Below are 23,783 nucleotides of genomic sequence, written 5' to 3'. Positions count from 1 at the left end.
CATCAACCAAGAAAAAGGAAAAAAAAAAATCTACTATCTGTTACTGCTACTTATGAGTCCTTTGGGATATAAAACTGTTATTTTAAGATTACAATTCCTTGTAATCTCTTCGTTGCTCTAATATCTCTCTCCCTTGTTATTTTATTAATTTAGGTGATTATCACTTTGGTACCAGGATATCTTAAATGTGTAGGCATATATGTCATAAATATGCAGTTCTGTTCTGAAAGGTGGCAGAAGAAACATCTTCCTTATGAAATCTCGTTAATTTACTGAGGAAACATTATTTTCTAAAAGCTGACCCTGTAGGCTTGAAGTGCAGCACATTGCTGATGGCTTTTACTTAACCAAAGATGTTGAAAAAGCAGATAGCACTTAAGTACATTTAAAGGGGAACTTTAATATGAAATATTTATATATGCCCAAACTATTCTTGCTTGCATTTTGCAGCTCAGAATTCCTTTTTCTGGTCTGCATGTACTCTATAAGTGAATGTTAACATCTTGCACATGTAATGAATCCTTGTTATCAACAGACTGATCTGTCAAAGGGGTTGTGTCTCAGACCTCAGGCTATTCAGTACTATCTGTTGAAAGAAATCGATGACATGTTCAAAATTGAGGCGGGCTTTGTGAATGCCCCTGTTGAGCAGATACAAGGAAGACATTAGAATACGTTTGTGCCTGCCTTTAGGACCTAACACACAAAAAATAATTTGGTAGAGACACCGTTGCACTTGTCAGGTGTTGAACATAAAAATAAACCTAGACAAAGTACAAAACCAAGTACAAAACCCAAGAGCACAGAACAAGCTGTAGCCTGAATGTAATGAGAATAGAGCAAAGTGTTCTTCAGCTTCCAGCCTATAAGAAGCTTTCACTACCCAATGCAATGGTACCTGCTGCTGATGGAAGAACAAAGGGACCTCAAGAACAGAAAGCCCTGTGAATTAAACCTTATTTTCCCCCCGGCTATCCATGGGAGTACAAATAAACAAGAATGAATAAAACCCATACAGGCTTCATCTCTGCCTCAACTCAACCCATGTCTGTGCAGAGATGCCTCTTGTCAGGTGGGCCCAGGTTTGAGGGCCTGCAGCGTTTCAGACCCCACTAACCTTGTACAGTCATTTGCATGCCAACACTTGCCTGTGCAATTAGCTTACTTCTGGGGAGATGCTGGATACCTGCCACTGGAGAGGCTTATCAAACTTGGATGTTTGATTTTCAGCTTTTGTTTTTGCTAGACAAGACTCTAAGCGTTTTAAACAAGAAAGTGTTTTATGTACTGCTAAAAGAATGACACATCTCCAAAGAACAGAGAGGAGAAATGAAAGAATATTTAAGTGATTTCAAATTACTTTTGCTAGATTTTTGAAGCAGTATTGTAATAGGATGGCATCAGTAAACCTGATCATATTAACAAGTCTTTAAGTTCTATATATACAATTTGAAAGCATAATTAAAATCTTCTGTATATAAGCGTATCATTTATACAGGCATGAGATCTTCCAAGTAGTCCAATTTGAGTGAGATAAATTCCTATTTGAGATAACCAGGAAGTGAGTGGCTAGAATCTGCTAATAGAAAGACAGGTTCAAAGCTGAAATGGTGTGCTGTATAATTGAATGTGATCATAGAAAGCAGATGGAAAGTACAGTGTAATTTCTATGAAGGTTTATATGAAGATTCAATGAGACAGAAAAATACTAAGATATTAAAATATAATTTTAAGTCTTGTATCTTAATTTTTTTAATGCCTGATACAGAGTTTGTAGTTTTCACCAAAAAAAAAAAAATCCTCAAGTAAAATGTGGATGTGTGCTTTCACTGTGCAGTCACTTGGCACCAGTGCTAATGAAGTGTAAAAATTCTGCTCCATCAAAATGGCTTTTTTGTACAGCTATTCTTATTTTGCACTGGGGTACATAGCTATGCAAACTGAAGGGCAATAGTGAATCTTTAACTTCCTGAAAGAGATTACTGTTTAAGACCTATATTTTAAAAAAGGCTCTTAGGGAAATATTGGAAAAATAGTTAAATGTGCAAAAAGAAAAAAATACTTCTCCTTTAATTTGCAAGGCTTTAGAAGGATAGTTCCATGATAACGTCTGTCAGTTGAAAGATATAATAATTTTAAATACAATATGTTTCTGTATTATACAAATTACTGGGCAATACAAAGGTCTGTGTAGCATAGGGATATGGCAATGAAATTTAGAGCTGTCACTCCAGAAGCAGAAACACGGGCAGCTTATTGCTTAGGGCAGGATGAAGTGAGTGGAAAACTTACTCATCCAAAAGACATTACCCTTTCAAGCGTGGTTGCTCATCATCTACTGAGTCACATTTGTTTTCATGCAGATCACTCTCAATATTGATGTATTCATCCTCCTGGAAAACAGACCGGTGCCGAGGCTGTGAGAGGGGTGCATGCTTGTTAAGTAAGGTGCAAAAAAACCAGATCTTGACTGGCAGATGGCTGAAGCAGTCTCAAGACTTTCCCATCTGCACTGAGTGTGTGGTTCCAGCTCTCCTTCTGCCACCAGCGCTGTGATCAGTATCAGGCAAACCCAGTGGTTAGACTGTGGCTGTGAACCTTCCCAAGCCACCCACACCATTTTGAAAGGGGAAATAAAGCGGGGGGCAGGGGGAGGGGAACCCAGTGGTACCCATAGCTGAAGAGGGCCCCATACAGAGTACAGCTGCATACCTGCCGAAAAGTGAGATCTGCAGGTAGGGATGGTAGAGCTGCTAATTAGGCAGCTTGCCCAGCACCTCCTGCTGATGACCCCCTGTCTTTGTTTCTTCTCTTTTTGTAGAACTTTAATATGGTGCACGTTTCATGTATGGAGAATGGTTAAAGTGAGGGAGGGGGCTTATTGTTTTAAAAATTTAACTAAGCTAACAAATTTATTCTTAAGAAAAGCTGCTGAGAAAAGCTATCAGGTAATAATCCTTTAAATAGAGCTAGCATCCAGAGGCTTTGTAGCAGAAACTTGAAATTTGGCCAGAAAGCACATTTACATCAGGAACGCACCTTTTCGCTACCTGAATCTACCTAAGCCTGGCTACATTAAAGCTTTCAAACAACAGCAGTCTGACGTCCATTTTGTTTGAGGACAGTCCTTGAGGTGACCAGGAGCAGTGCAGCACCCTGAAGCTGCTCGGCACACCTGTGGGGGATGTGGAGCCCACCCCGGCATTACTTTCCCCAGCCCAGTCCGGAGGGGCAGAGGGAAAGCACCTGTCCCAGGGGTACGTACCTCCGTGCTCATGGTGGTGCCCACGGAGGGGCTGGCAGCCTGAGGCAGGTAACTGTTGAATTCAAAGGCAGCAGCATAACTGCACACAGCCGTTGCATGACGCTTGTGCCTCCTCATTCTAATGCTGTGCCAGGGCAGCATGACTGGCCGCCTGCCCTTGGGTGAAGGCAGACAGCATTTTCCTGAGTTGGTGGTTGTGTCCTACCCTCCCGAGAGGAGCTGGCCTGCTATGCCCAGCCACTTGGAGCGGTGGCAGGCTGCAGGTGAGTTTGCCTTTTCTTTTTGTGTCACTATTATTTGTGCTAACCGCATTCCCCAAACTGTTGTGGGAAGCAAGGCCCACCACGGCCCTTGCCCTGGCCCCTGCCTTCGGTCTGGATTTCCTGCTGCAGGTGCTGCTAAGAGTCCTTCAAACCCCTCAGTTAGTTCCTAGTGAGAGTCTTGAAGTAGCTCAAAGGCAAAATTAACACATGGCCAGTAATTAAAATAGTGCAGAGGAATATGTACGTAGAAGCAGCTATTCATTCCCCTAGGAGAAAGCTCAGTGTGACACAAACGGGAGTCTCTCATGCAGTTTTGGAGGGGTGGTGGTGCTGGGAGTCACATGGCTCTGTGGAGCTGCACTCTAACTTACAGCTGCTTTTTTGTGGAACTCAGTTTCTTTCTCTCTTTGGTCTTGACTGTGAAATAAAGCAATCCTGAAAAAACACAGATACTGCCACCTACTAAGTCGCTATTACTTTTAGAAACTGAGAGCACTCTTCTCAGTGGCTATGGGAGGTGGGCTTCTCACTTGAAGGACACTGAGTGCTCATAGTATTGAAATACCATTTATTCCTGGGCTTAAATTTGGGGTATATTGCATACCAGTGCTTCTCATAGATTTTACAACCTACATTATAAATCAGGAGAGTTCAGCCTTCTGGGTTGAAGTGACATGCTTTCACATTTGCAGGCAGCTGTGCTCCCTGTGGCAGCATGTTCTGTCTCCTGGTCACAGCTCAAAGCCCATGTCCCACACCTCCTGCCTCCATCCCCAGCACTATCCCCAGTGCCCCTGTTTCACATGCCACCCAGGTCAGACCGTGCTCCCTCATCACTTTCCCCCATGCCACAGCACCCTCCCCAGGCCAGGACCTAACCTGGATCACCTACAGCCTGGGCTCTGGCTCATTGGATTTGTGAAATACACTGTTTTCCTTGAGAATATAACCTATTTTTAGTTTTAAGTATTCCAATATAAAAAGCATCAATCCACATCTTTTCACATTGTCTACAGTGTATTTAAATATGCTCAGAATATTATTATGCCACTATTTCATTGTCACAAATGCTTTCTATCTACATCAAAAGCTGTTAAGAATATCTGAAATCAAAGATCACTTTGTGTCTAACTTTGTGCAGACACACAAGGAAAAGGGATAATGGATCCAAACTCCTTTTCTTCTCTTTTCAAGGCCAAACATGGTATCACATCTGGCTTTTGGGGAGTGCTGGCCCCAGCTGAGGCTAACCCAATGGCTGCGTGGAGCCCATGGACTTCTGCCAGCAGGGTCACAGCAAAGTCCATACCCTGCAGAGCCTCAAAATAAACTCTTCTGCCTCAGTCAGTGTGCCTGAGAAAACGTAGGTGTGGGTACACAGATCTCTTTTACACTTCCACAAAGTAGTGGCTGAAGGCTTTCAGCTGAACCTTTTCAGTGGGAAATTGGTTTCTTTGATTAAAATCAAGCTTTCATTGACTGCCACTACTTCTCTCCATTTTTAACAGTTTCAATTGGTTCTGAAAAGTCCTTTTATTCCTTTTGTTTTGACATTTTCCTTTTTGTAGGCTTTTTTGAAGAGGAAGCTATAGGCACTGTCTACCACCTTCCTCTCCTTGGATCTCAGATCACGGTCAGAACAGTCCAAATGATCCTTTCCATTACTGAAAATCTGGAATCACTTCAGCTTTGAGAAGAGAGGCATTTATTTGGCAGCATGCTTTTGCTGTCTCTGATCACATCCCAAAAACATTGGAAGATAGAAAAGAATATCCACAGTGTCAGGAAACCTCTATTTCTTACATGCTGCTTCAAGTATCATCACCAAACTTGGTAAGTAGATATGATTTTTTTTTTCTTTGAATGGTAGGGATTGGAAAGGACCTCTGGAGATCATCTAGTCCAACCCTCCTGCTAAAGCAGGATCACAGGAGCAGGTTGCACATGATCGCTTCCAGGCAGGTGTTGAATATCGCTGGAGAAGGAGATTCTACAACCTCTCTGGGCAGCCTCTTCCAGTGCTCTGGCACCCTCAAAGTGAAGAAGTTTTCCCTCATGTTCAGATGGGACTTCCTGTGTTCCAGTTTGTGCACATTGCCCCTTGTCCTGTCACTGGGCACCATTGAAAAAGAGTCTGGCCCCATCCTCTTGACATCCACCCTTTAGATCTTTATAAGCATTGATAAGATCCCCTCTCAGTCTTCTCCAGACTAAACAGATCCAGGTCTCTCAGCCTTTCCTCATAGGAGAGATGCTCCAGTCCCCTAATCATCCTCGTAGCTCTCCACTGGACTCTCTCCAGTAGTTATCTGTATCAACTCCTCATCCATAGTATTGCCGCTGATCACCATTTCTGATGCCTCTTTTGTATCTTGTATGAACCCATTTTGACATTAGAAAACATTTTTCTGAATCCCACATCTCCTGTCAATTCTCTGTGGTTTTCCTTAATGTATTTCTGAGAACAGAACTCGCTTCCCTGTCAGTTCATGTATTTTAAATCAAATTCAGGTTTTGTTAAAAGATCTGTCTTGGATGTATTATCACAGCTAATTACTGACATTGAATTCGAAGTTTATGAATTTATATAAGGTTATTAGAAAGGAAAAAAAAAAAGAAAAAAAACCATACCTGATTAGTATGTACAGTTTTCTTAGTTTGTGAATTCTTGATTCTCTGTGAATTGTCTTCAAGACCTTTTGGATTTATAACATCCACACCTTCGCTGTCATTCTAGGGCATGACAAGACCAGAAATTCTATCAGTTCAAATTAAAAGCTGAAAGCCTTTCTCATGCGCAGTAAGAACTGATTTATACTGTGATGTGTGTGCTTCCATGTTTTACTTTATTAGTACGGGGAGCCCAAAACTCAGCGTACAGAGCTCGGGTGTTCAAATGCCTGCACTATTACACAAAGCTGTGCTGGTCATGGATGGTGCTTGATTAATGAGAATATGCTGTTTTCTTAACCTAAACTCACATGTTCTCCTAGTGCTGCCCTTTGCCTCAGGTTCAATGGGTTCAATAAGTTCACAAAGATCCAGTCCCTCTCCCCGCCAAGGGAAGAATGGCCTATTTGAGCCTTTGCCAGGTTGTTAGTACCTATCTAGTAATGCAGATGCAGTAAATGCATATTTTTTAAAAATACGTACTTGGATTGCTTTTGGACTGAATCACTCAGAGTATCTTTAAAGAGAGCAGTTCATTTTACTACACTAATTCTCTTGGGATAGCTTTTCTCAGAGTCTACTGATAACTGAAGACAGCCATAACCAGCTCCACTACTTCTACATCTTTTATTTTTTATTCTGAAGCTGAGTTTTCTTGTTTCTTAATGTTTTGAAGGGTATGTTATGTCTTTTTAATGATCCTTAAAGGGCTGGTTCTTATTCTGGTTTTGTAAGAAAGCTGCTTAAACAAAATGTCAGATAACTTAGATCTGCAATTTATATACATGTTTTATATTTCGGTGTTTTTTTATGGCAGCAGTTACAGAATGGTCATTTCACTGTGTTTTGCTGCATGAAGTATATCATTAATTACATGATAATAAAACAAGTAAATTAGTATCTACATTTAGCCTTATAAGAAAACAATAATTTCCAAATGAATAACACAAAATGAGCTTAATCAAAGTAAATTAGTAAAGGCAGGAATAAGCAGTACTACTAGACAGAAATTAAATTTTGCCTTTTAGTGGAAACATGACCTTAGAAGCAACCAGAACACTTTTCAGTAACATGTTTTCCTTAAAGATACTCTGCCTCTAAACTTCACAAAAAAGTCCACTTTGGTAATAGTGTTTCTGGAACCTTGTGTGTCTGGGGGAAAAGGAGGGAATCTCAAGATGCTGTTGATTCACCTGCTGTGGCTGTGACAAACCAGATCAGTTCACTTTGTTCTAAGAGAAGAGTATCTTTGCATTCCCTTAAGCTGGAGGTACTTCTTTTTCAAAAAGCACCTCTGTTACTCATTTGCCTTCTAACCATGCTGGTTTAGGAGTTTGCCATGGCTGCCCCTGCAGTCGATGTTCTACTGAACACTCCATAGAGTGAAAAAAAAGCAGTTGCTTAACTGTGGCATTGAGATATACGTTAAAAATACTACAAAGGACAGCATAGTGAAGTCGAAGTGGTATAGTTCTGTAATTCACACACATGCCCCAGGGATAGTCTCTTTGAAGATTTCTATGCTTGTGACTGAGCAAGAAAAACCAGAGATTACTTAGGACTTCTATCAGTGAACATAAGAAAATCAGTAAGCGTGCAAGTTGCTATCTACAAACCACAGAGGCAGAGAATAATTTGCATTGGAAGAAACTTCTAGAAGTCACTTTGTCCAACCCACTGCTCGACTGCAATAATTACATAAAAGTATCATTTATAGAGTAATTAAAATATATGAATATATGAGTAATATAACAGAAAACTAGTAAGAGCATCACATGATTGCTGGAACTCTAAATAGCCTGTACTGCAGAATGATAGATTTGTGTTATTTTCTGCAAGCATAAAAAGCACTCATTTCGACTGATCATACCACATTTCTGGCATATTCCAAATTCAGTAGAAACTGGTTAATTACTGTTGATAGCAAGTTTGCTTCAGGCAGTGACGACTACTGTTGACTAAAACAGTCTTTGAATGAGTGCCATGAAGCTGAGTAATTTTAATTTATTTCACAGCTGATTCTTCACGTACAATCTCTTCATCCTCCCCTTTATACATTTTTTGTTTTGTGAAAATGTATGTTATTAAGACCTACACCTTGAAGAAAAATAATTCTTTTTAATGTTGTCATAAGCATAGGAATATTCAAATGACAAAACTGCCTATTCCTTTTTCCTGCTTGCATAGAGTCCTTCTGAGTTTGCTGAAGGAACTTCTGACCAAAATGTCAATCTGTCTGTGCTTATCACCTGCTATTGCAGATTGCTACCCAAGCACCCAGCAAGGGCAGAAAAGCTTCTACCTCATTTGCTCGTTATCCTTTTCCACTTCCCTGGAAATGTCTGCAGAAGAAAGCATTGCAACAGAAAACGGGAGTTCAAGCCTTAGGGACTATAGCCAGGACAGCCCTGTTATAAGCACAGGCCACATACAGCAATATACCAAGTCATTTGTCAACCTGCTCAATCTGTAGTGACATAAGGAACCAGGAAGTTCAAATTAGAGAAACTTGAACTGGAAAATTCTCTTCCCTGTAGGTCATACTTAAAGGATTACAGAATTGATCCATCTACCTTGAATATTAGCCATACGAAGTCACTCAGTTGCACTTCCACTTTCCCACTTTGCTGTACTTTTAAAACCAATCGGAGTTTCCTGCTTGTAAAATATTTGATTAAGCGGCCAGGGTGTGGAGCTATCTCGTACTTTTCAGTTAAGCGTTCTTTCAATGTTTGTCATCATCCCTCTAGATGAGCAGCTTTTTGCCAAGTCTTTTTGCATAACTTTGACCTTCCCTCCTATCTCCTCCCTGCTTTTTGAGGGAGGATTGGTTTTGCAAAGAGCCCGTAACTTCTATCTGTTGTGTTTTTAACAATAGCATCCACTCTAGAGTAGGTGGCTTTCTGCCCCTGCCATTTAGTGATGAAAACAGACCGGCTATCAGAGTATCCAGGCAGCTGCTTAAACTGTTTATGGTTTAAGGGTGGGTCATTACATTAGCGTTGGAGATTAGAATCAGAGTACTTAAGGAACCCAGTAGAAATCAGATGCTTCAAAAGCAAATGTTTTAAGTTACCACGTTGGTTTTCATTGGATTTCAGATTGCAGTCAGCTGAAATGAAGCCATCTGATTTACAGTTCAAAACTTTACTATTCTTTTAATATTCAGTGTAATTGAAGACGATTCATCTAAGTTTTCCCCCATGTACTGCCTTTTGTTGGCCAATGTGTCATGATTCTGAAGGAGTTAAAATGCATTTTAAATATCGAGGAAGATTTTTTTTTTTAAATCAATAATCATAGCATTCATAAATTCCTGTCAAATGATAAAATGCCGTGTACAAGGCAGGAGGGATGAATATTCATTATCCATGTGTTAAACTATAGCAAATGAGCTATAGAGACAGCAGATACTGCCAGATTTATATTCAGCTGGCTAAATCTTCATGAGGTGTTTTGAAATGGGTTGTAAATTACGCTCACCCACCTCTGAGTACATAGTGTTTTCTTTAAAAGCTTAAGTTGTCAGTCTTTACTAGGATAGCTGGATAGTATCTTGAAATGCAGGATCAACAAGTTAAAGTGACTGGCACAAGGTGGCCATAAAAAAGAAACAGGAAATCCATTTGCTGTCAGACCAAGTATAATGTATGGGAGGCAGAAAGCAAAATCCAGAAAAACTGAAAGAGGAAAAAAAGATCTGCATATCCTGAGAAGATAACAAGGTGCACATGACCCCTGCCTGCATTCAAAACATCTGCTGATGGCAAGCAGGAACACAATGAGGATGGCAATGACAAAAATAAAAAAAAAATGGTTTTCACAAGGAATATTTACTTAGCCTGAGAAGAAAAGAGCTTAAAGGTATGACTAACTTTCACTATTTCCTGTAAGAGAGGGGGTAGTATATCACAGTAATTTTTAATTTTTTTTTTTTTTTTAAACAAGCATGGCTTTGGAAAGCAAGTTTTGAAAATGTAGAAACAGACTGCATCATTTCCTGCCTGGATCAGATGGAGTTATGCAGTGCAATGCCTTCATAATTTCCAAGGGAAATTACAACAATGATGTCCATGAAATATAAATTCTTAATAGTTCATATAGTCTTAATTCCAACCATACAAGAATATTTAGGAAGCTGTAGAGAATGGTGATAAAACCAGAAATAAATTGCATTTTTTAGGATATGCTATAAACGTTTTTGATTGAAATGGTGTACAAAAGCTGCATATTACAGCAGTACCAGTGTCCTTCTGTAGCATGAGTAAAAGGCAGAATTTTAAAGGGGATCCTTCCTCAAATCAGCTTAAGAGCGTGATGTGCTCTGCTACAGAAACAGGTAGATGTTTCGTGCATCTTAACACTGACAATAGGAGGCCAGTAAACAATAAATACTCATTAGCCATTGTCTTCTCTTTGTGTTATATTTACTTTCTGTTTAAGTTTGAGTTCCTTTTAAAAGTCAGGGAGTTTTTTCATCCCACCTACCATTCCTTTTTATGAGCCAGCTCTTATCATTCTTTGAGGAGTAACTGTGACTTCTTGTTTAATGTCATCATTAGCAGAGATGTGAATCACCAGAACTGATTAAGTAAAACTTCTGCTTCTTAAATGAGGGCTAAATACAAGCTAGGTAAATCTGTCTCAGTATTAGGGTTACTGTTAGTATTACTGTTAGTGTTGTAGGGTTTCTGAGCAGGAAATTCTGTGAGCAACTGCAGTGCCATCAGAGAGAAATTAACTGAACCACATTGAATGCAAGAATCACAGTAGTGTTTCTATACAATCTGTATGACAGTAGCGTAGATAGAGAGTGCATTACATTGGCATGTAGACACTTAACATGGTCAGTCTTCTGAATAGCAGTAAGTAGTGCAGGACCTGTAATTTTGACACTATGCCTATGAAGAGTTCAACTGGAATCTGCATAGTGTATGAAAGAAGTAGCTGATATTTTGCATGAGCATGCATCTTTTTAAATGTAATTGATGGTGTTAATAGAAATTTGTGCTACATGGATGCATGCCCTCTCTGAAAGTTAGCATTGGTTAACTGATTTGTGAGAGTCGTCTGCTACTACATTTGAAAAAGTTCTATGCTTCTGTGGTGCAGTGACAAATTCTATCATATGTGTGTTTAAATATCAATAGCCAATGTGAAATTGAGAAGAGGGCAAACAGTCATCCCCCTTTGACCATTTTTGTGACTAGTTGAAAGGCAGATTATATTACAAACTCGTCATCCTGTTAAGAGTCCCTCCACAACAGACGGCATAATGCCTCGTTCTTAACATAATAGAGCTCTGATACAGTCCTTCATCTATCACTTGTTAGCCTTGAGCTGCTTTGTACAACATTGAGAGCTGTTTTCTTACCTTTATTTACTTTATAAAACAAACTACCTAACCCAGCTTTACTTTGTCCCTGTCTTATTTTTTCTATCCCTTTGTGTGTTAGTCATTAAATGGCTCAGGTACATCTGAAGGTACCTGTAGAGTGCAGTCCCACACTGATACTTAGAATGGCTGAAATTAATCCCTTTCCAGAACACTTTTATATTTTGTAATTTAGGGAAGATACTCATTGCTTAATACTAGAAGACACTGTATCTTGGAGGAAGAAAAGCATTCACTCTTTGTGCAAGAAAAGTTCAAATACAAGAAAACAGGAAAAAATTATGAGATTGTTTTCTTCTCAGTGGCTTCTACTGTGAAATTATTATTTTTTCTATATGCAGAAGTTTACCTATTTCCTTCTGTGTCTTATTTTCTCTAGGGTGTGACTTATATATTGAGTCAGAGATAAGTGTGAATGTAAATGTGAACACCTCCTGGTGTTCCAGGAAAAGAAAGTAACCAGAAAACCCGACTCAGGCCCCAGGTTTCATTGTTGGACAGTGTCCATGATTTGGCCTTTGAATTATTTAAACCAAAGAGGATTTGCAGGTTTCTGCAGATCTCTGCAATGGAGAGGAAATGAGGAACTGGGTTCCCTGCACATTGCCCAGGTGAGCTGGTTGTGTAAGGCAGAGTATTAACCCGAGTCACTGTCCTGTGCCTCACAGAGACTGCTGGGGAAAGAGGTGATTTTCAGCTTAGGTCATCCAAGAGTGTTTGGCACTAAGCTTTGCAGCTAGGGAGGGACTTCTTCATGGATTTGCAGGCACAGACTCTGGAAGCTGACTGCACTATCTTAGACACACATTTTGCGTGAAAATGCAGTCAGGATGAAGCCCTCTCTTATCTCATTCCCTTGAACTGAGGGAGACCCAAGTTCAAAATGCTTATCTTCTGCTCTGAAGCACAGATGCATTGAGGGCAGTCTGATTGCCCAGGAGAATGCCCTAACCACTGGGCTGTCATGTTTTAAGACAGTTATCTCTCTGTCTCCTTGTGAAGCTGTCCCACTTCACGTGAAATGTTAACTATTGACTGGAGTAGGTACTTGACACTAACTCACATTCAACAAATATTCTCTGACCAGCAGATTATCAAATCAATCCATTGCTTGTTTGTCTCTATAGCTCAATGAATAAATATATGGAGTGGTTGGATGTTACTGATGTTACACAATATTCCACATGCTTAGCATCTACAAAGACCTTTTTGTGTTATGTGAATAGTGTCAATTGATATTCACATCCACTACATGCTACCCTTCCTGCTAGTGAGCTCAGGGGCAGTGTAAGGATCAGAGGATGCAGAGAGCAAGGGGTGCTTTGTTACCACAGCAGTCTAGAGTCACTGTCTCTCCCCGACCTGTTGTACCTTCAGTAACAAATACAGTGAACCAGCCTGGCTATGGGTTTGCCAATTTCTCGTTGTCCCTGTGCTAATTCCTGTGAAACTGCAGGGATGCTGGGCACTGAGAAACAGTAATTAACCAGTTTTTTGGTGTTTCTGCTTTTGAAATCTGCAAATTTTTTAAATGGTTGTTAACATTATTTTATGTACATAATAGAACTTTCTGGATTGGTTCCTTACCTCCTCTCTGTGCTATTCTTGGGATTAGAACAAGACAATTGCACATATTTTATGTGTGGAAGAAAGAAGATATGCCCCACTGTGATGACATGATTATTTTTCTCATATTATTAGTATACATTGCTTTGATGAGATACATGTCTGCTGCATAATGATGACCACTGCAACAGAACTGAACTACCTATCATCGAGAGAAAGCAGCAACTGATACAGCAGATGGGAGAGCTGGATGAGCTAGTTGTGAGATACATCAGCCTATATTACTGAGTCAGGAGACTTTTCAAGTACACCAGGCAGCAGACGAGGGCAATGAGCGGAGCCTACTCCTGAATGTGTCAATTGTGCTTTAGCTTTTTATACAAGAGCCTTGTACTTTGACAGAGTATCAGTGCAAAGCATGTGGGGGGGAGTTGCAAAATATCTGCAAGCAAAGAGCAGAAATTGCTTTTTCTTTGTTCAGGGACAGAAGTAAGCATTGTTCATTGTTTTAAGTCCTTCCTCTTCCCCACAAAGCAAAGGAAACCATGCTTACCTGGAAGGCCAAATTGTGCACTCCCGATCGATCATGGGTGGTCTCCTTCAGTTCCATGTGCCTAGCATAGGCAGGAGAGTTTTGGGTGAACGTTGGAAGCTGCTTGCAGCACAGGGCAACAGCAGCCAGCACAGGGTCAGCGAGTGTCACTTGAAGTCTAGCTAGCTGGAGGCACTCTCAGGTTGCTCTTGCTCACTCGTAGCTCCACCTTCTCGCTCCCCTGGCACAGCCCCTTTTGGCCAGCGTGGGAAACTGCATTCAATGGTTCTTGAGACAAGAAGGGAGGATTCCTGCGAGCCTCGAGAAGCCGACATAGCTCCGGGTGATCCCAAAGGCAAATGTGTGTGCTTATATGGCCTCTTTCTTTCCTGACTTGCTTGGGGAAAAATCTTCCCCACCCAGATGTTTGAGAAGTCAACATAGTTTTTGTCTTTTTTACAGCTATTTTGATGTCACTGTTCTGCGATGTTATCATGGGTCTATTTTCATAGTAGTTAGGGCCTTCATCTAGCTAGAGAAAACAAAGGAAAACAACACCCAAACCTCCAACAATTACCAGTTACGCATTTTCAGGTGGCATGCCAGATCTTATGGCATGGGGTCATTTGGTTATCTGTCCTCAGATTACCCACGTTTAAACTGAAGAGTTTTCTAATATTTTTCAGGCTTGCTATTTGCAGTATGGCAAAGCTGTTTTCCTAGAACTATCAGTTGGGTCTCTTACCCCTATTTATGATTGCCTATGGAGTTTGTCTTTACAGCTTGTTCTGTGTGAGTTTACTGAAAATGGTAGCACTATTACAGACACTAATGTTAGAAAGGATTTCATAAATATAATTTTTGTCTTTAAGGACAACAAAAATGAGGGAGCGTTCTGTTTATCTGAAATACAGCAATGGATATTTATGTACTCATTAGGTACCTAAATTTGTAACTTCCTACGTGGGGATTGATAATGTCATGAGTTTTGCCTCATCCTGTGAAAAAGCAAAAAATTATGTCCTGTTTTAGGAATAAAGACAGAATGGACTAGCATGACTGAATATATTCTTGGAAATAAAGACCAGTTACATGAAAAATAAGATGATCAATCTTTCTGAGGAATTTTCCAACTATGCTTTAATTATAAATCATACAGTTGCAATATATGGTCTCTGAATCTTATAACCATTGTTAAAAAGGAAGACTAGTTGGTGGGGTTTTTGTGGTTGTTTTTTTTTTCTTTCAGTAAGGAGCGCATGACTTTTAATGATATATTCTGGTTTTCAGAGTTCAAAATATTTTTGATGCCCCAGGTTTTGAAATCAGCATATTTGTTGCTACTCATATTTGCCCCATGAGTAGAGCAATTTCTGTGGTTAATTACTTCTCTCTGCACAATACTTGCCAGCAAAAATAGTTACAAATATCTTTAACAAATTTAATAGAATTGCCTGCTGATAGCTACATACCTCAGCTGTTTCTCTCTTCCTTTCTTCCTTCTCTCCTCCTGCCAGTTTTGAACATCCTTTGACTATTGAGGGAAGAGGGCAGAGGAAACAAGGCAGTGAATCATTTTCAAATCCACACCATGCAATCCTAAAATGCACTTGCATGGTTGGAAGAAATTTCTACCCGGGTAAGTATGCCAAGACACAACTATTTTCTGCTATTGTTCCTCATCTTCTGGCAACTCATTAGATCATTTTTTAAACTGTTTTTCCCATTGAAAAATGTCAGAATAACGCTGACTAGATCATTTCAGTGCAAATTTTCCTCCTGTTAATTATATTTCATGCTAGAAATCTCACAGGATACTGAGAGCAAAAACACCCACTTATCCAAGAAAATCCTGAACCCACTATAGAAAATATGAAATATGCCATTTCCCTGTGGATGAAGGACCATGTAGTTAAACAAAAGGCGAGAACTCATATTTTTCGTCAGCATCAGCCAGAAGTCTACTTAATGTTAAAGCAAAGCCCTTCCCATTTCTGCTTAGTTTAAATACATACTTAAAGACGTGGACTTTCAAGAAATGTTGTGTGTCTGAAGGATATCACATCCTGCTGTTTCATTTGATAATAAGCCTGGACACCTGTTTTCAACTTATAAGATTCCTCCAGCTGTAAGAAGGCAGTAAAGACTTGTACTCCTCATTTTTGTGGTGTTTTACAACAAACTAACAGTGCTAGGCTCAAGCAAATATGCGTTGCCAAAATTCTACTGACTAAATAACAGAGATAAAAATTGCTTCCTAAAATAGCACTAAGAAACTTTATGTTCCATCCCACGATTTCTACATAAACTCTGGAGTCTCTCTGAAGTAGAGGAAAACCAATCAAAAAGCCTAATTTTTTCACTGAGTTTCACATATAAATGAGATTTATATTTTTCCTAGTGTGAATAATACATGAATTATGTTCATTCCCGTTTGAAGACAGAATTTTCCTGGGTGCTTCTCACTTCATTTTTTAATTGTAGAAGTTTATGAATTTAATGAAATTATGCTGCTGTTTTGGTTAGCAGGCCTGAGAAACTAGAAACGGAAAGCATTTTATTGTATTAAAATGGCAATCTGGAAAAGGAGCTCAATAGCACAGTAAGTATGAGAAACTACTCTTTTGATATGGACTAAGGAAAATTTCATTTCAATGTCTTGTGTATCTTTACAACTTTGCAGACAGCTGGCGCAATGAACCACTGTTATTTTATCACGCACATGACTGAAACCTATAAAATTAATAAACTTGAGAAAGGAACTTTTTTTTTTTTTAAGTTTTGTATATAACAGTTATTTCCTTGGATCCTTTCCTCAAAACATCAGAGGTGTTTTCATTCAGTTCCCAGAAATTTATTAAGGGATCAGAAAGCTTGAACATCACCTCCTCAAAATTTTTTTCCTTGTGCTCCAATGCAGGTAAAGGAAACCACTTTGGCCTATTCAGGTTTTAGAAATATTTTTGTTAGGTTACTAGTGTGAAAGATAAACTCTAAAATGCGACAATATCCTGAGAATAAAGCGTGAAGGGAAGAAATTACTGTCTTCTGGGAAAGAAACACAATTATATGGGTGTAAAATCATCTCTCAACACAAACTTTTCTTGGAAGATCTGACTTTGGGACTCATTTTTACTGAAGGGGAATTTTGGAAGGAAAAAAAAAAGCTCCCAGCTATTTCCTGCGTTCATAGGGAAAAAGCAGAAAGTAAAAACTTCTTACCAAGATAAAAAAAGTTTTGAAAAAATCAGAATGGTGTCAAGTTTGATGAAATGTGGACACAAACTCCTGAACACCCATTTTAAAAAATGTTTTACATATGTACAACATGACAGCAAATGCTATTAAAGAAACTTTATAGGTTTTTGCAGCCATTTTTCTACAAACATGTATCTTGCATACTTCATAAAGCATTGATATTGATCAAACTCTTCTGTTCCTTCACCTGAAGTCTTTTGCTAAGAAAGAAAAGAAATTATTAAACTTTTTGCAAAATCAAGTAAGCTAATGGGGGGGAGTGAGTGCTGGAGAACACAGGCTGTACAGTCCAGAGCATCTAACATTTGAGACATGATGTCTAGCCTACCTGGAATACTTTGAATTATTTCATAATATGTGTTGCAGGATTTGTTTGCTACATTGATCAATGTGGGGGGAAACCATCAGCATTTTCAGAATAATTTTAACTTTTTGCCAGATGGACTTTATGAAAATGTACTACTCCCACAGTTATGAGGTGGCTGAGCGGCCAGGTGTTGCCTTTTTCTCTCCTTGGTGCTGCTGTGAGTTCAGTCGTTGGTCCACACTAGTCACAGCTTCTTGCCCAGTAAATCTCCAGCTCCCACTCTGGCTCCCAGCTCTCCCTCTGAGATACTTTTGAAATTTGTGTGAATATTTGAGCAGACTAACTGCTGAGAAAATTATTAACTTCCTTGGTTTTCTGTGGCAGTAGATATGAAACTTTTTCATCCTTCCCAGTTGTCCTAAAGTTGCCCCTTGACAGGAGGGAAACATTAATGTAAAAGAAGCTCATTTTTAACAAACCCAGCAAATTAGGGAGGAAAGACTTCTTGGATCAAAGTCAAGGGCCTTTGAGAGCTAATTATGCTTTACCTTGTGACACATACCCGTGTAAGGCTAAACAGCAGGAGTGCTAGAGCTGTTGATTCTCAGACATTAGCAGCAACTTCAGGAGAGTTCAAAGAGACCACCCCAAAGGGAGCAGGCTTTCTGAGATGCAGAGAAAAAATATTTTATTTGATATCTTAGTCATGTGACACAGGCTAAGTAAAAGAAAATAATACTACATAGATTCTTCCATAGCACTTTAATTTGAATATAGAATGAGAATAAACAAACAAAACCGAAATAAAAGAAGAAAGGTATACACTTAAATGTAATAGGAAAGATTATTTCAAAGAATACTATAGGGAAATTACTTAATTAGGATAGAAACCTTATTTAGTTTCAATGACTATGTTTCAGAAAGGGTTTGGCCATCTGCAGGTGGGCGCCTCTGTGTGAACATGTATTCAAAGACGGAGAAATGGAATTACGCTTAGCTATCTTTTAATGTATTATTAATCAGAAATATTTTCATCAATAGATGGTATTTGGATATAATTCTCTTAATCTAACTGAGGAAAAAATGCATCTATTTGCTATCTGTCACTTGGACTGTTTCTTCTAACCTTTTATACATAGAAATATAACTGGCATCAATCTGTAAATGTCATCACATGCAAATATAAGCTGAAATGTTAGCATACCATGTTTCCTTTGGTGTTGTGGTGGGTTTTGTTTTGGTTTTCTGTTTGTTTGTTTGTTGAGTTGTTTGGTTTTTAATTCTGCTTGCTAAATTATGTCTTTTGTATGGTGGAAATCTTTCCAACACCACTACTGGTCATTGCTTAGACACATGAATAGAGCCTATAGACTGTCTAAAAACAACTTATTTTGGTGGGACAATTGTGTAGATAGGCTTCATGCAGGATGCAGTTTAGCTTTGGGTATGTGTGCAGACTCAGTAGTTGATTTTTACTTTGTAATAATTTTGCCTTTCTGTTCAGTGGGATACAATGCTACAGAGAGTCAAGAAGATAGTCAATCATCACTGCTGTTGTGAAAATTAGACCTCTGAGATAGAAAGTGAAATAAAGGTAAGCAACACATGCATGTTGTTACACTTTCTGTGAAGGCAGGTGTGGCAAAACCCATGGAAATTAATTTATAACTGTGATATAAGGAGGAAATTCAAGTTCTTCTTGTAGTTACAGTTGTGGTGTGACTGGCATGTACAAGGGCTGTTTATACAAAGGCTGTGCCCGGGTGCACACCCGGAGTGCTTAGTCACAGGAATTTCCTAGCTTGTCTCTGTACAGATGAGAGAGTGTACTAATTTGTGACAAATTACTTGACTGAATTCCAAGCTTGCTTTATCTCAGAGTAACTGCCTAATTGGTACTGAATCTCTCCATGTGCTGGATTCCGCTGAGGGGCTGAGACCAGTGGATAGGCACTATGAACTTGTTGAGATGTGTCAATTAACACCCTGGGTGGAGAAATTGACTAATTCTGGGGGCTCCCCCCGGGCAGTTCCTACTGCAGAGAAAGGAGCTGACCATACGTAGATAAGCTAATTTGAATAGTCAGTAGAAACTGTTCCTGCATATGTAGGAATGGTAAGGTAGGGTAGTTTTTTGTGCACAGCTAAGATAGGTAGACTATGTTTTGTATGTACTTAAAAATGTACATAGCAATGGATCATGCACTTGCTAGAGTAGCTATTCTGCTAATAAGACTAAGCAGGACACTTACAGCCCTAGTGATCCTACTAGAATTATAAGAATTCACCTCAACTACAGTTCGAGGAGTCTCATCTGATCCAGTGAAGATCCCATTGCAACACCTGGAATGAGGAGTCCTGCACCTTCTGCATAGTGGCTGACAGACCTGTTTGAGAGATTCAGTTCCCCACATGACCATTACCTATCTATGCAAAAGTTCACAATAAATTATTTTTGTAACTAGCATTCCATCTGTGAATGTCTGTACAGCTCAGGGAGTTTTCTCCTGAAATAAAATTTGCTATAAAGCAATGGCAATTATTTCTACTTGTTTAAAAGTGAGGTCAGAATCTGACAAGTTTTGAATATTTCAGTGTTTATTATATTTGTTTGTTCCTGTTACAACCTAAACAATGATACTTACATACTCCCTGAAGTGCTTTTTACATAAGTAAATAGAGGTGTCCTGTTCTGAACTGCCAGTGCAATATAAGCTTGAGTATGGTACAGATTTTCAAGCTCTAGCAGCACAAATAAATGTTTTTCTTATGGTAAAGTATTTCAAAAGGACCAAAAAGAGGGCAGTCATGGATCAGAAGTATGAAGAACCTGACCAAAAGTCCTAAAAATACTTAGATGTCTGTCTACAACAAAAAGCTATACACATAACACAACACTTACTCTTCTGTGAGATTGTTGCTTCCTTGACTCACTTAACAGTGTTTCTGGAGCTTGGAACTGCAGGAGGATGTTGATAAGCAGGAGCTTAAACCAGCTAGTGGGAATTCTCACTTACTGGGGAATGAAGAAGACATCACAAAAAGTTCTGTGCTTAAACTCCTTACATTTAATGGTAAGTCACTCACTGATATTATTGGGATCAAAGGTAATTTAGAAACAGTGTGAATATACAGTGCTTGGTGTGGTTCCCTGTGGAGACACTCATTACGCAGGCAGCAAAGCTTCACTGCTGTAAAAAACACAACTAGCATTGCTTACACTGCTTATAGAGCTCTGCTGACTGCAGTTGCTGGGCTGGCACTGCCACAGTGAAGTTAAACATTTTTACACAGAACTCTAAATTTACCTGCAGTCCAGATTACCTGGATTTGGAAACCAGCAGCAGTGGAGAGACATGTAATCTTGACATCTCTGTAAGACTGTCTTAACTACCACAAAAGGTCCTATGTTTTCTTTTTTATTGATCTACTGGTCCGCCTATTTTTGCTTACTGTCAGTTCAGCAGGCTTATATTTTCAAAGTAACAGAGCCAAGGACTGTACCCTAATTTACTGCTTTTACCAGGACCTCCAGCTTCCATTGCTGTAGCCTCAAAGCCTCCTTACTAACACAAGAAATGTAGTAGGAGGAAGAGGACTGGGGTGCATGCAGCCCTAAGTACCTTTCATCTTGTATATTAGTACTGGAAGTACTTTTCATCTAGTACAGATAATAAGGCCTAACCAATGATGTGAACTCTGTGTGTGCTTTCAAGAGGAAGTACAGGAAGAATTTGGACTTAATCAGGCTAAAGGACTATACTAATACAAGCTCTTTTTAGGCAAATTTCTTACCCATAAGCTTTGTTTTCTTCTTCTTCTTCTTCTTCTTCTTGCTCTTCTTCTTCATTTTTCTTCTTCATTTTTCTTCCCCCCCCCCGATACTGATAATTCCTCTGAGGGGTTGGAAAATACACTACTCATACACCTTCATTAAACAACACTACTTTAATTACGTATCTCAAATTTGGTGGAATGAATGACTTTGAAGCAGGGCAAGCACATACTGTGGTTTTGAATAAACGGCATTCCATAGGTCTACAACAAGAGCAAAACTTCAAAAACAAGCCCAGTATGGAAGATGAAGTCTTGAAGACAAATGAGGTTGAATATAACCTCTTAACTTGAAGTGACTGGGCTAAATCTCTCCCCCATGCTGGTTCTCTAGGTGTACTAGAGATTATATACTGTCTCTCTGCTTGATGCAATGGGATCACCCAGTGTGATTCTATTAAAGGCCATCTCTTGAGTGCTAAATGCAACTTAAAAGAAATAGGAACATCAAAACCTTGTAAAAGAAAGAAAGAACCCTCCCCTTTGAATATCAGGAAGTCAATTCATTGAAATACTTAAAACTGATTAAGCACCCTTTGGTATTTTTCATAACTATGTATTTTACATTTATTGACCAGATGCAGAAATTGAAATAAAATATGCTTCAGAAGAGAAAATAACTCCCTGGGTTGTGAAATACTACACCCGCCAAGGGCAACATGTGCACTCAGTTTGAACTCCAGGGCATTTTCCTAAACTGCTGCCGCCTGGGGAGGGAGAGACACCATTTAAAATGCTCTTTTGAATTTTTAATGGGTATTTAGACCTTCAGGCCTTTGCCGCAGCTGAGGAGATGAAGAGGTCAACAGTGGCTAAACACCACTCTTAACATACTGCTGTTAACACAGCTAAAGCCAAAACTGTTATCATCCTGATAGCATTTCAGGGAGGGCTGGCCTAGAGCACAGTTTGGGGCAGTTCTAGATTGCCTCAGCATCACAGCAGTGTTGCCCAGACCAGTTCTCCCAGCTGAAATGAACCCTGTGTTGCTACTTGGAGATGTTTGTGTGCTGTGTCATACCAGCAGGACCGTTTCACCCATCTCCTGCAATAGGTTATCTTTGTCTGGGAAGGTTAAACTTGTCTTGCCAAGATATCAAGCCTGGAATTATGCCTAAGATTAAACAATATGTGTTCCAAGCACAGTTTAGTATAAGGAGTTAAAACCCCTGCTCCCCACTATGAAATTCAGGATATACATCTTTAAGGTCCAAGAGACACAAAACTATGTCCTGTCTGTCAAGGCAAAGGATTTAACAGGATGTAAGTGGATTGGACAACCAGTACCATAATCACCCAAAGGATTCCTCCTTCAGCCAACAGATCCCATGCTCACACAACTAATCTGTTAGTGGGAAGTTTATATTTGCAGTCTCTTTTTTGCAGATCTTGTTTTACTATACTTCAAAAAAATCCAAAGCTCCTACCTTGTGTTTTTATTATAATGTTTCTGTACTGTATGGTGTATGTATGTACTAATGGTTCAGTAGTATCCTTTCAGCTAGATATTTGCTGACCTAGTGACCTTTTTGAATTTCTTAAATATACTGCTATACAAAGAAACCTAATCATAAAACTGACACAACATAACCTGGATAATTTTTCCTTATGGTTTTGACAGACAAAACCGTCATCTATACGCTTTCTACATCTATTCACCATATTAGAAGTGTATTTTTTCTCCCAGCTTTTTCAACAACCGAGCTCCCTCTAGCTGATTTATGCCACCTAGATCCAAGGATTGATGACACAATGTTATCGCAGAGGAATTAACTAATCCGTGTTGATCTATCTTACACTGGAAACATTTCTGTAATTTACTGATAGATACTGCGCAAACCTTCTAGATAGACAACTCTCTTGTTTACTTTAGTCTTTGTATCCCCATACTCAAATAGTTCCTTTTAATTTTGGCATATCTCATTACAGGTTGCAGTTTCTCTGCATGTCTTTATATTCCATATGCTTTGGTCTGAATAGGTCAATGGTATCTGTGAGGGTTACTGATGAATAAATAAGACCTTTTGAAGAATTAGGAGAGGAAAGAGAGTACTGTAAAGAAAGTCAAACTCAAATCCTTTCGGGCTTCATTTCCAAACCTGAACATGTACTGAAACACATCACAGTGGGTTGGGACAGGGGCATATTCAGTATGTATGAGAAGTAACACCTTACTTAAAAGAAGCAGAGGGAGGAAAATGGAATTATTTACCATTGGACTAAAAAGTAAAGAATTAGTTCAAAAGCAGGAAGGAATTATAACCATGCAGCTGACCAAGATGTTCTAGTCAATTATGGAATCAGGTGCAGAACAAAATGAGATAAAAGATCTTGTGTGCCAGAATACTAGCAAATGCCAGTTGAATAGTGAATGCCTCGTGGAAAAAAAAAAAAAAAGAAAAAGAAAAAAGTAAAAAAAAGAAAAGATACATGTCCCTATAACCACTGTAAAAATACTTGTTAATTCCTTTTCCATTCTTGCCATCCTTTCTGGCCCTTTCTCACATGAACGAATTGCCCATTGACACCCTCTGGAGTTTCTAACTACCATCCAAGTCAGAGCCTCTGTCAGAAAAGCTGACTCTTCAGGCCATGCATAACTAGTAAGTTAAATGCATGACACATCTGTTTCTAACTGACTGCCCAGCTCCTCTAGGGGCAGCTCTAATTATTTGTGATGGATTATTCATTTT

At 39.2% G+C, this 23,783-nt stretch overlaps 1 protein-coding gene across 3 annotated transcripts in view; it reads right to left on the bottom strand.

The window, feature by feature from the left end:
* The window catches only part of SLC28A3 (solute carrier family 28 member 3), a 42,943-nt gene extending 29,074 nt beyond the window's left edge, over positions 1 to 13,869 (bottom strand). The window contains exons 1-3 of one of the 3 annotated variants that reach the window (XM_010309523.2): positions 13,713 to 13,869; positions 6,160 to 6,261; positions 2,311 to 2,393 (exon numbers count right to left, since the gene is read on the bottom strand). In XM_010309523.2, the coding sequence (XP_010307825.1) occupies positions 2,311 to 2,393; positions 6,160 to 6,261; positions 13,713 to 13,769 (242 nt within the window). In that variant the 5' untranslated portion in view covers positions 13,770 to 13,869. The remainder of the gene's footprint in view (positions 1 to 2,310; positions 2,394 to 6,159; positions 6,262 to 13,712) is intronic. The other 2 variants (XM_075739693.1, XM_075739692.1) reach the window with 2 other exon arrangements.
* Between the last annotated feature and the right edge of the window lie 9,914 nt (positions 13,870 to 23,783).

The sequence above is a fragment of the Balearica regulorum genome, chromosome Z, assembly GCF_011004875.1.
Source record: "Balearica regulorum gibbericeps isolate bBalReg1 chromosome Z, bBalReg1.pri, whole genome shotgun sequence".
Classification (NCBI taxonomy): domain Eukaryota; kingdom Metazoa; phylum Chordata; class Aves; order Gruiformes; family Gruidae; genus Balearica; species Balearica regulorum.
Note: the sequence above shows the minus strand (reverse complement) of the source record. Positions and strands in the feature narration are given on the sequence as shown.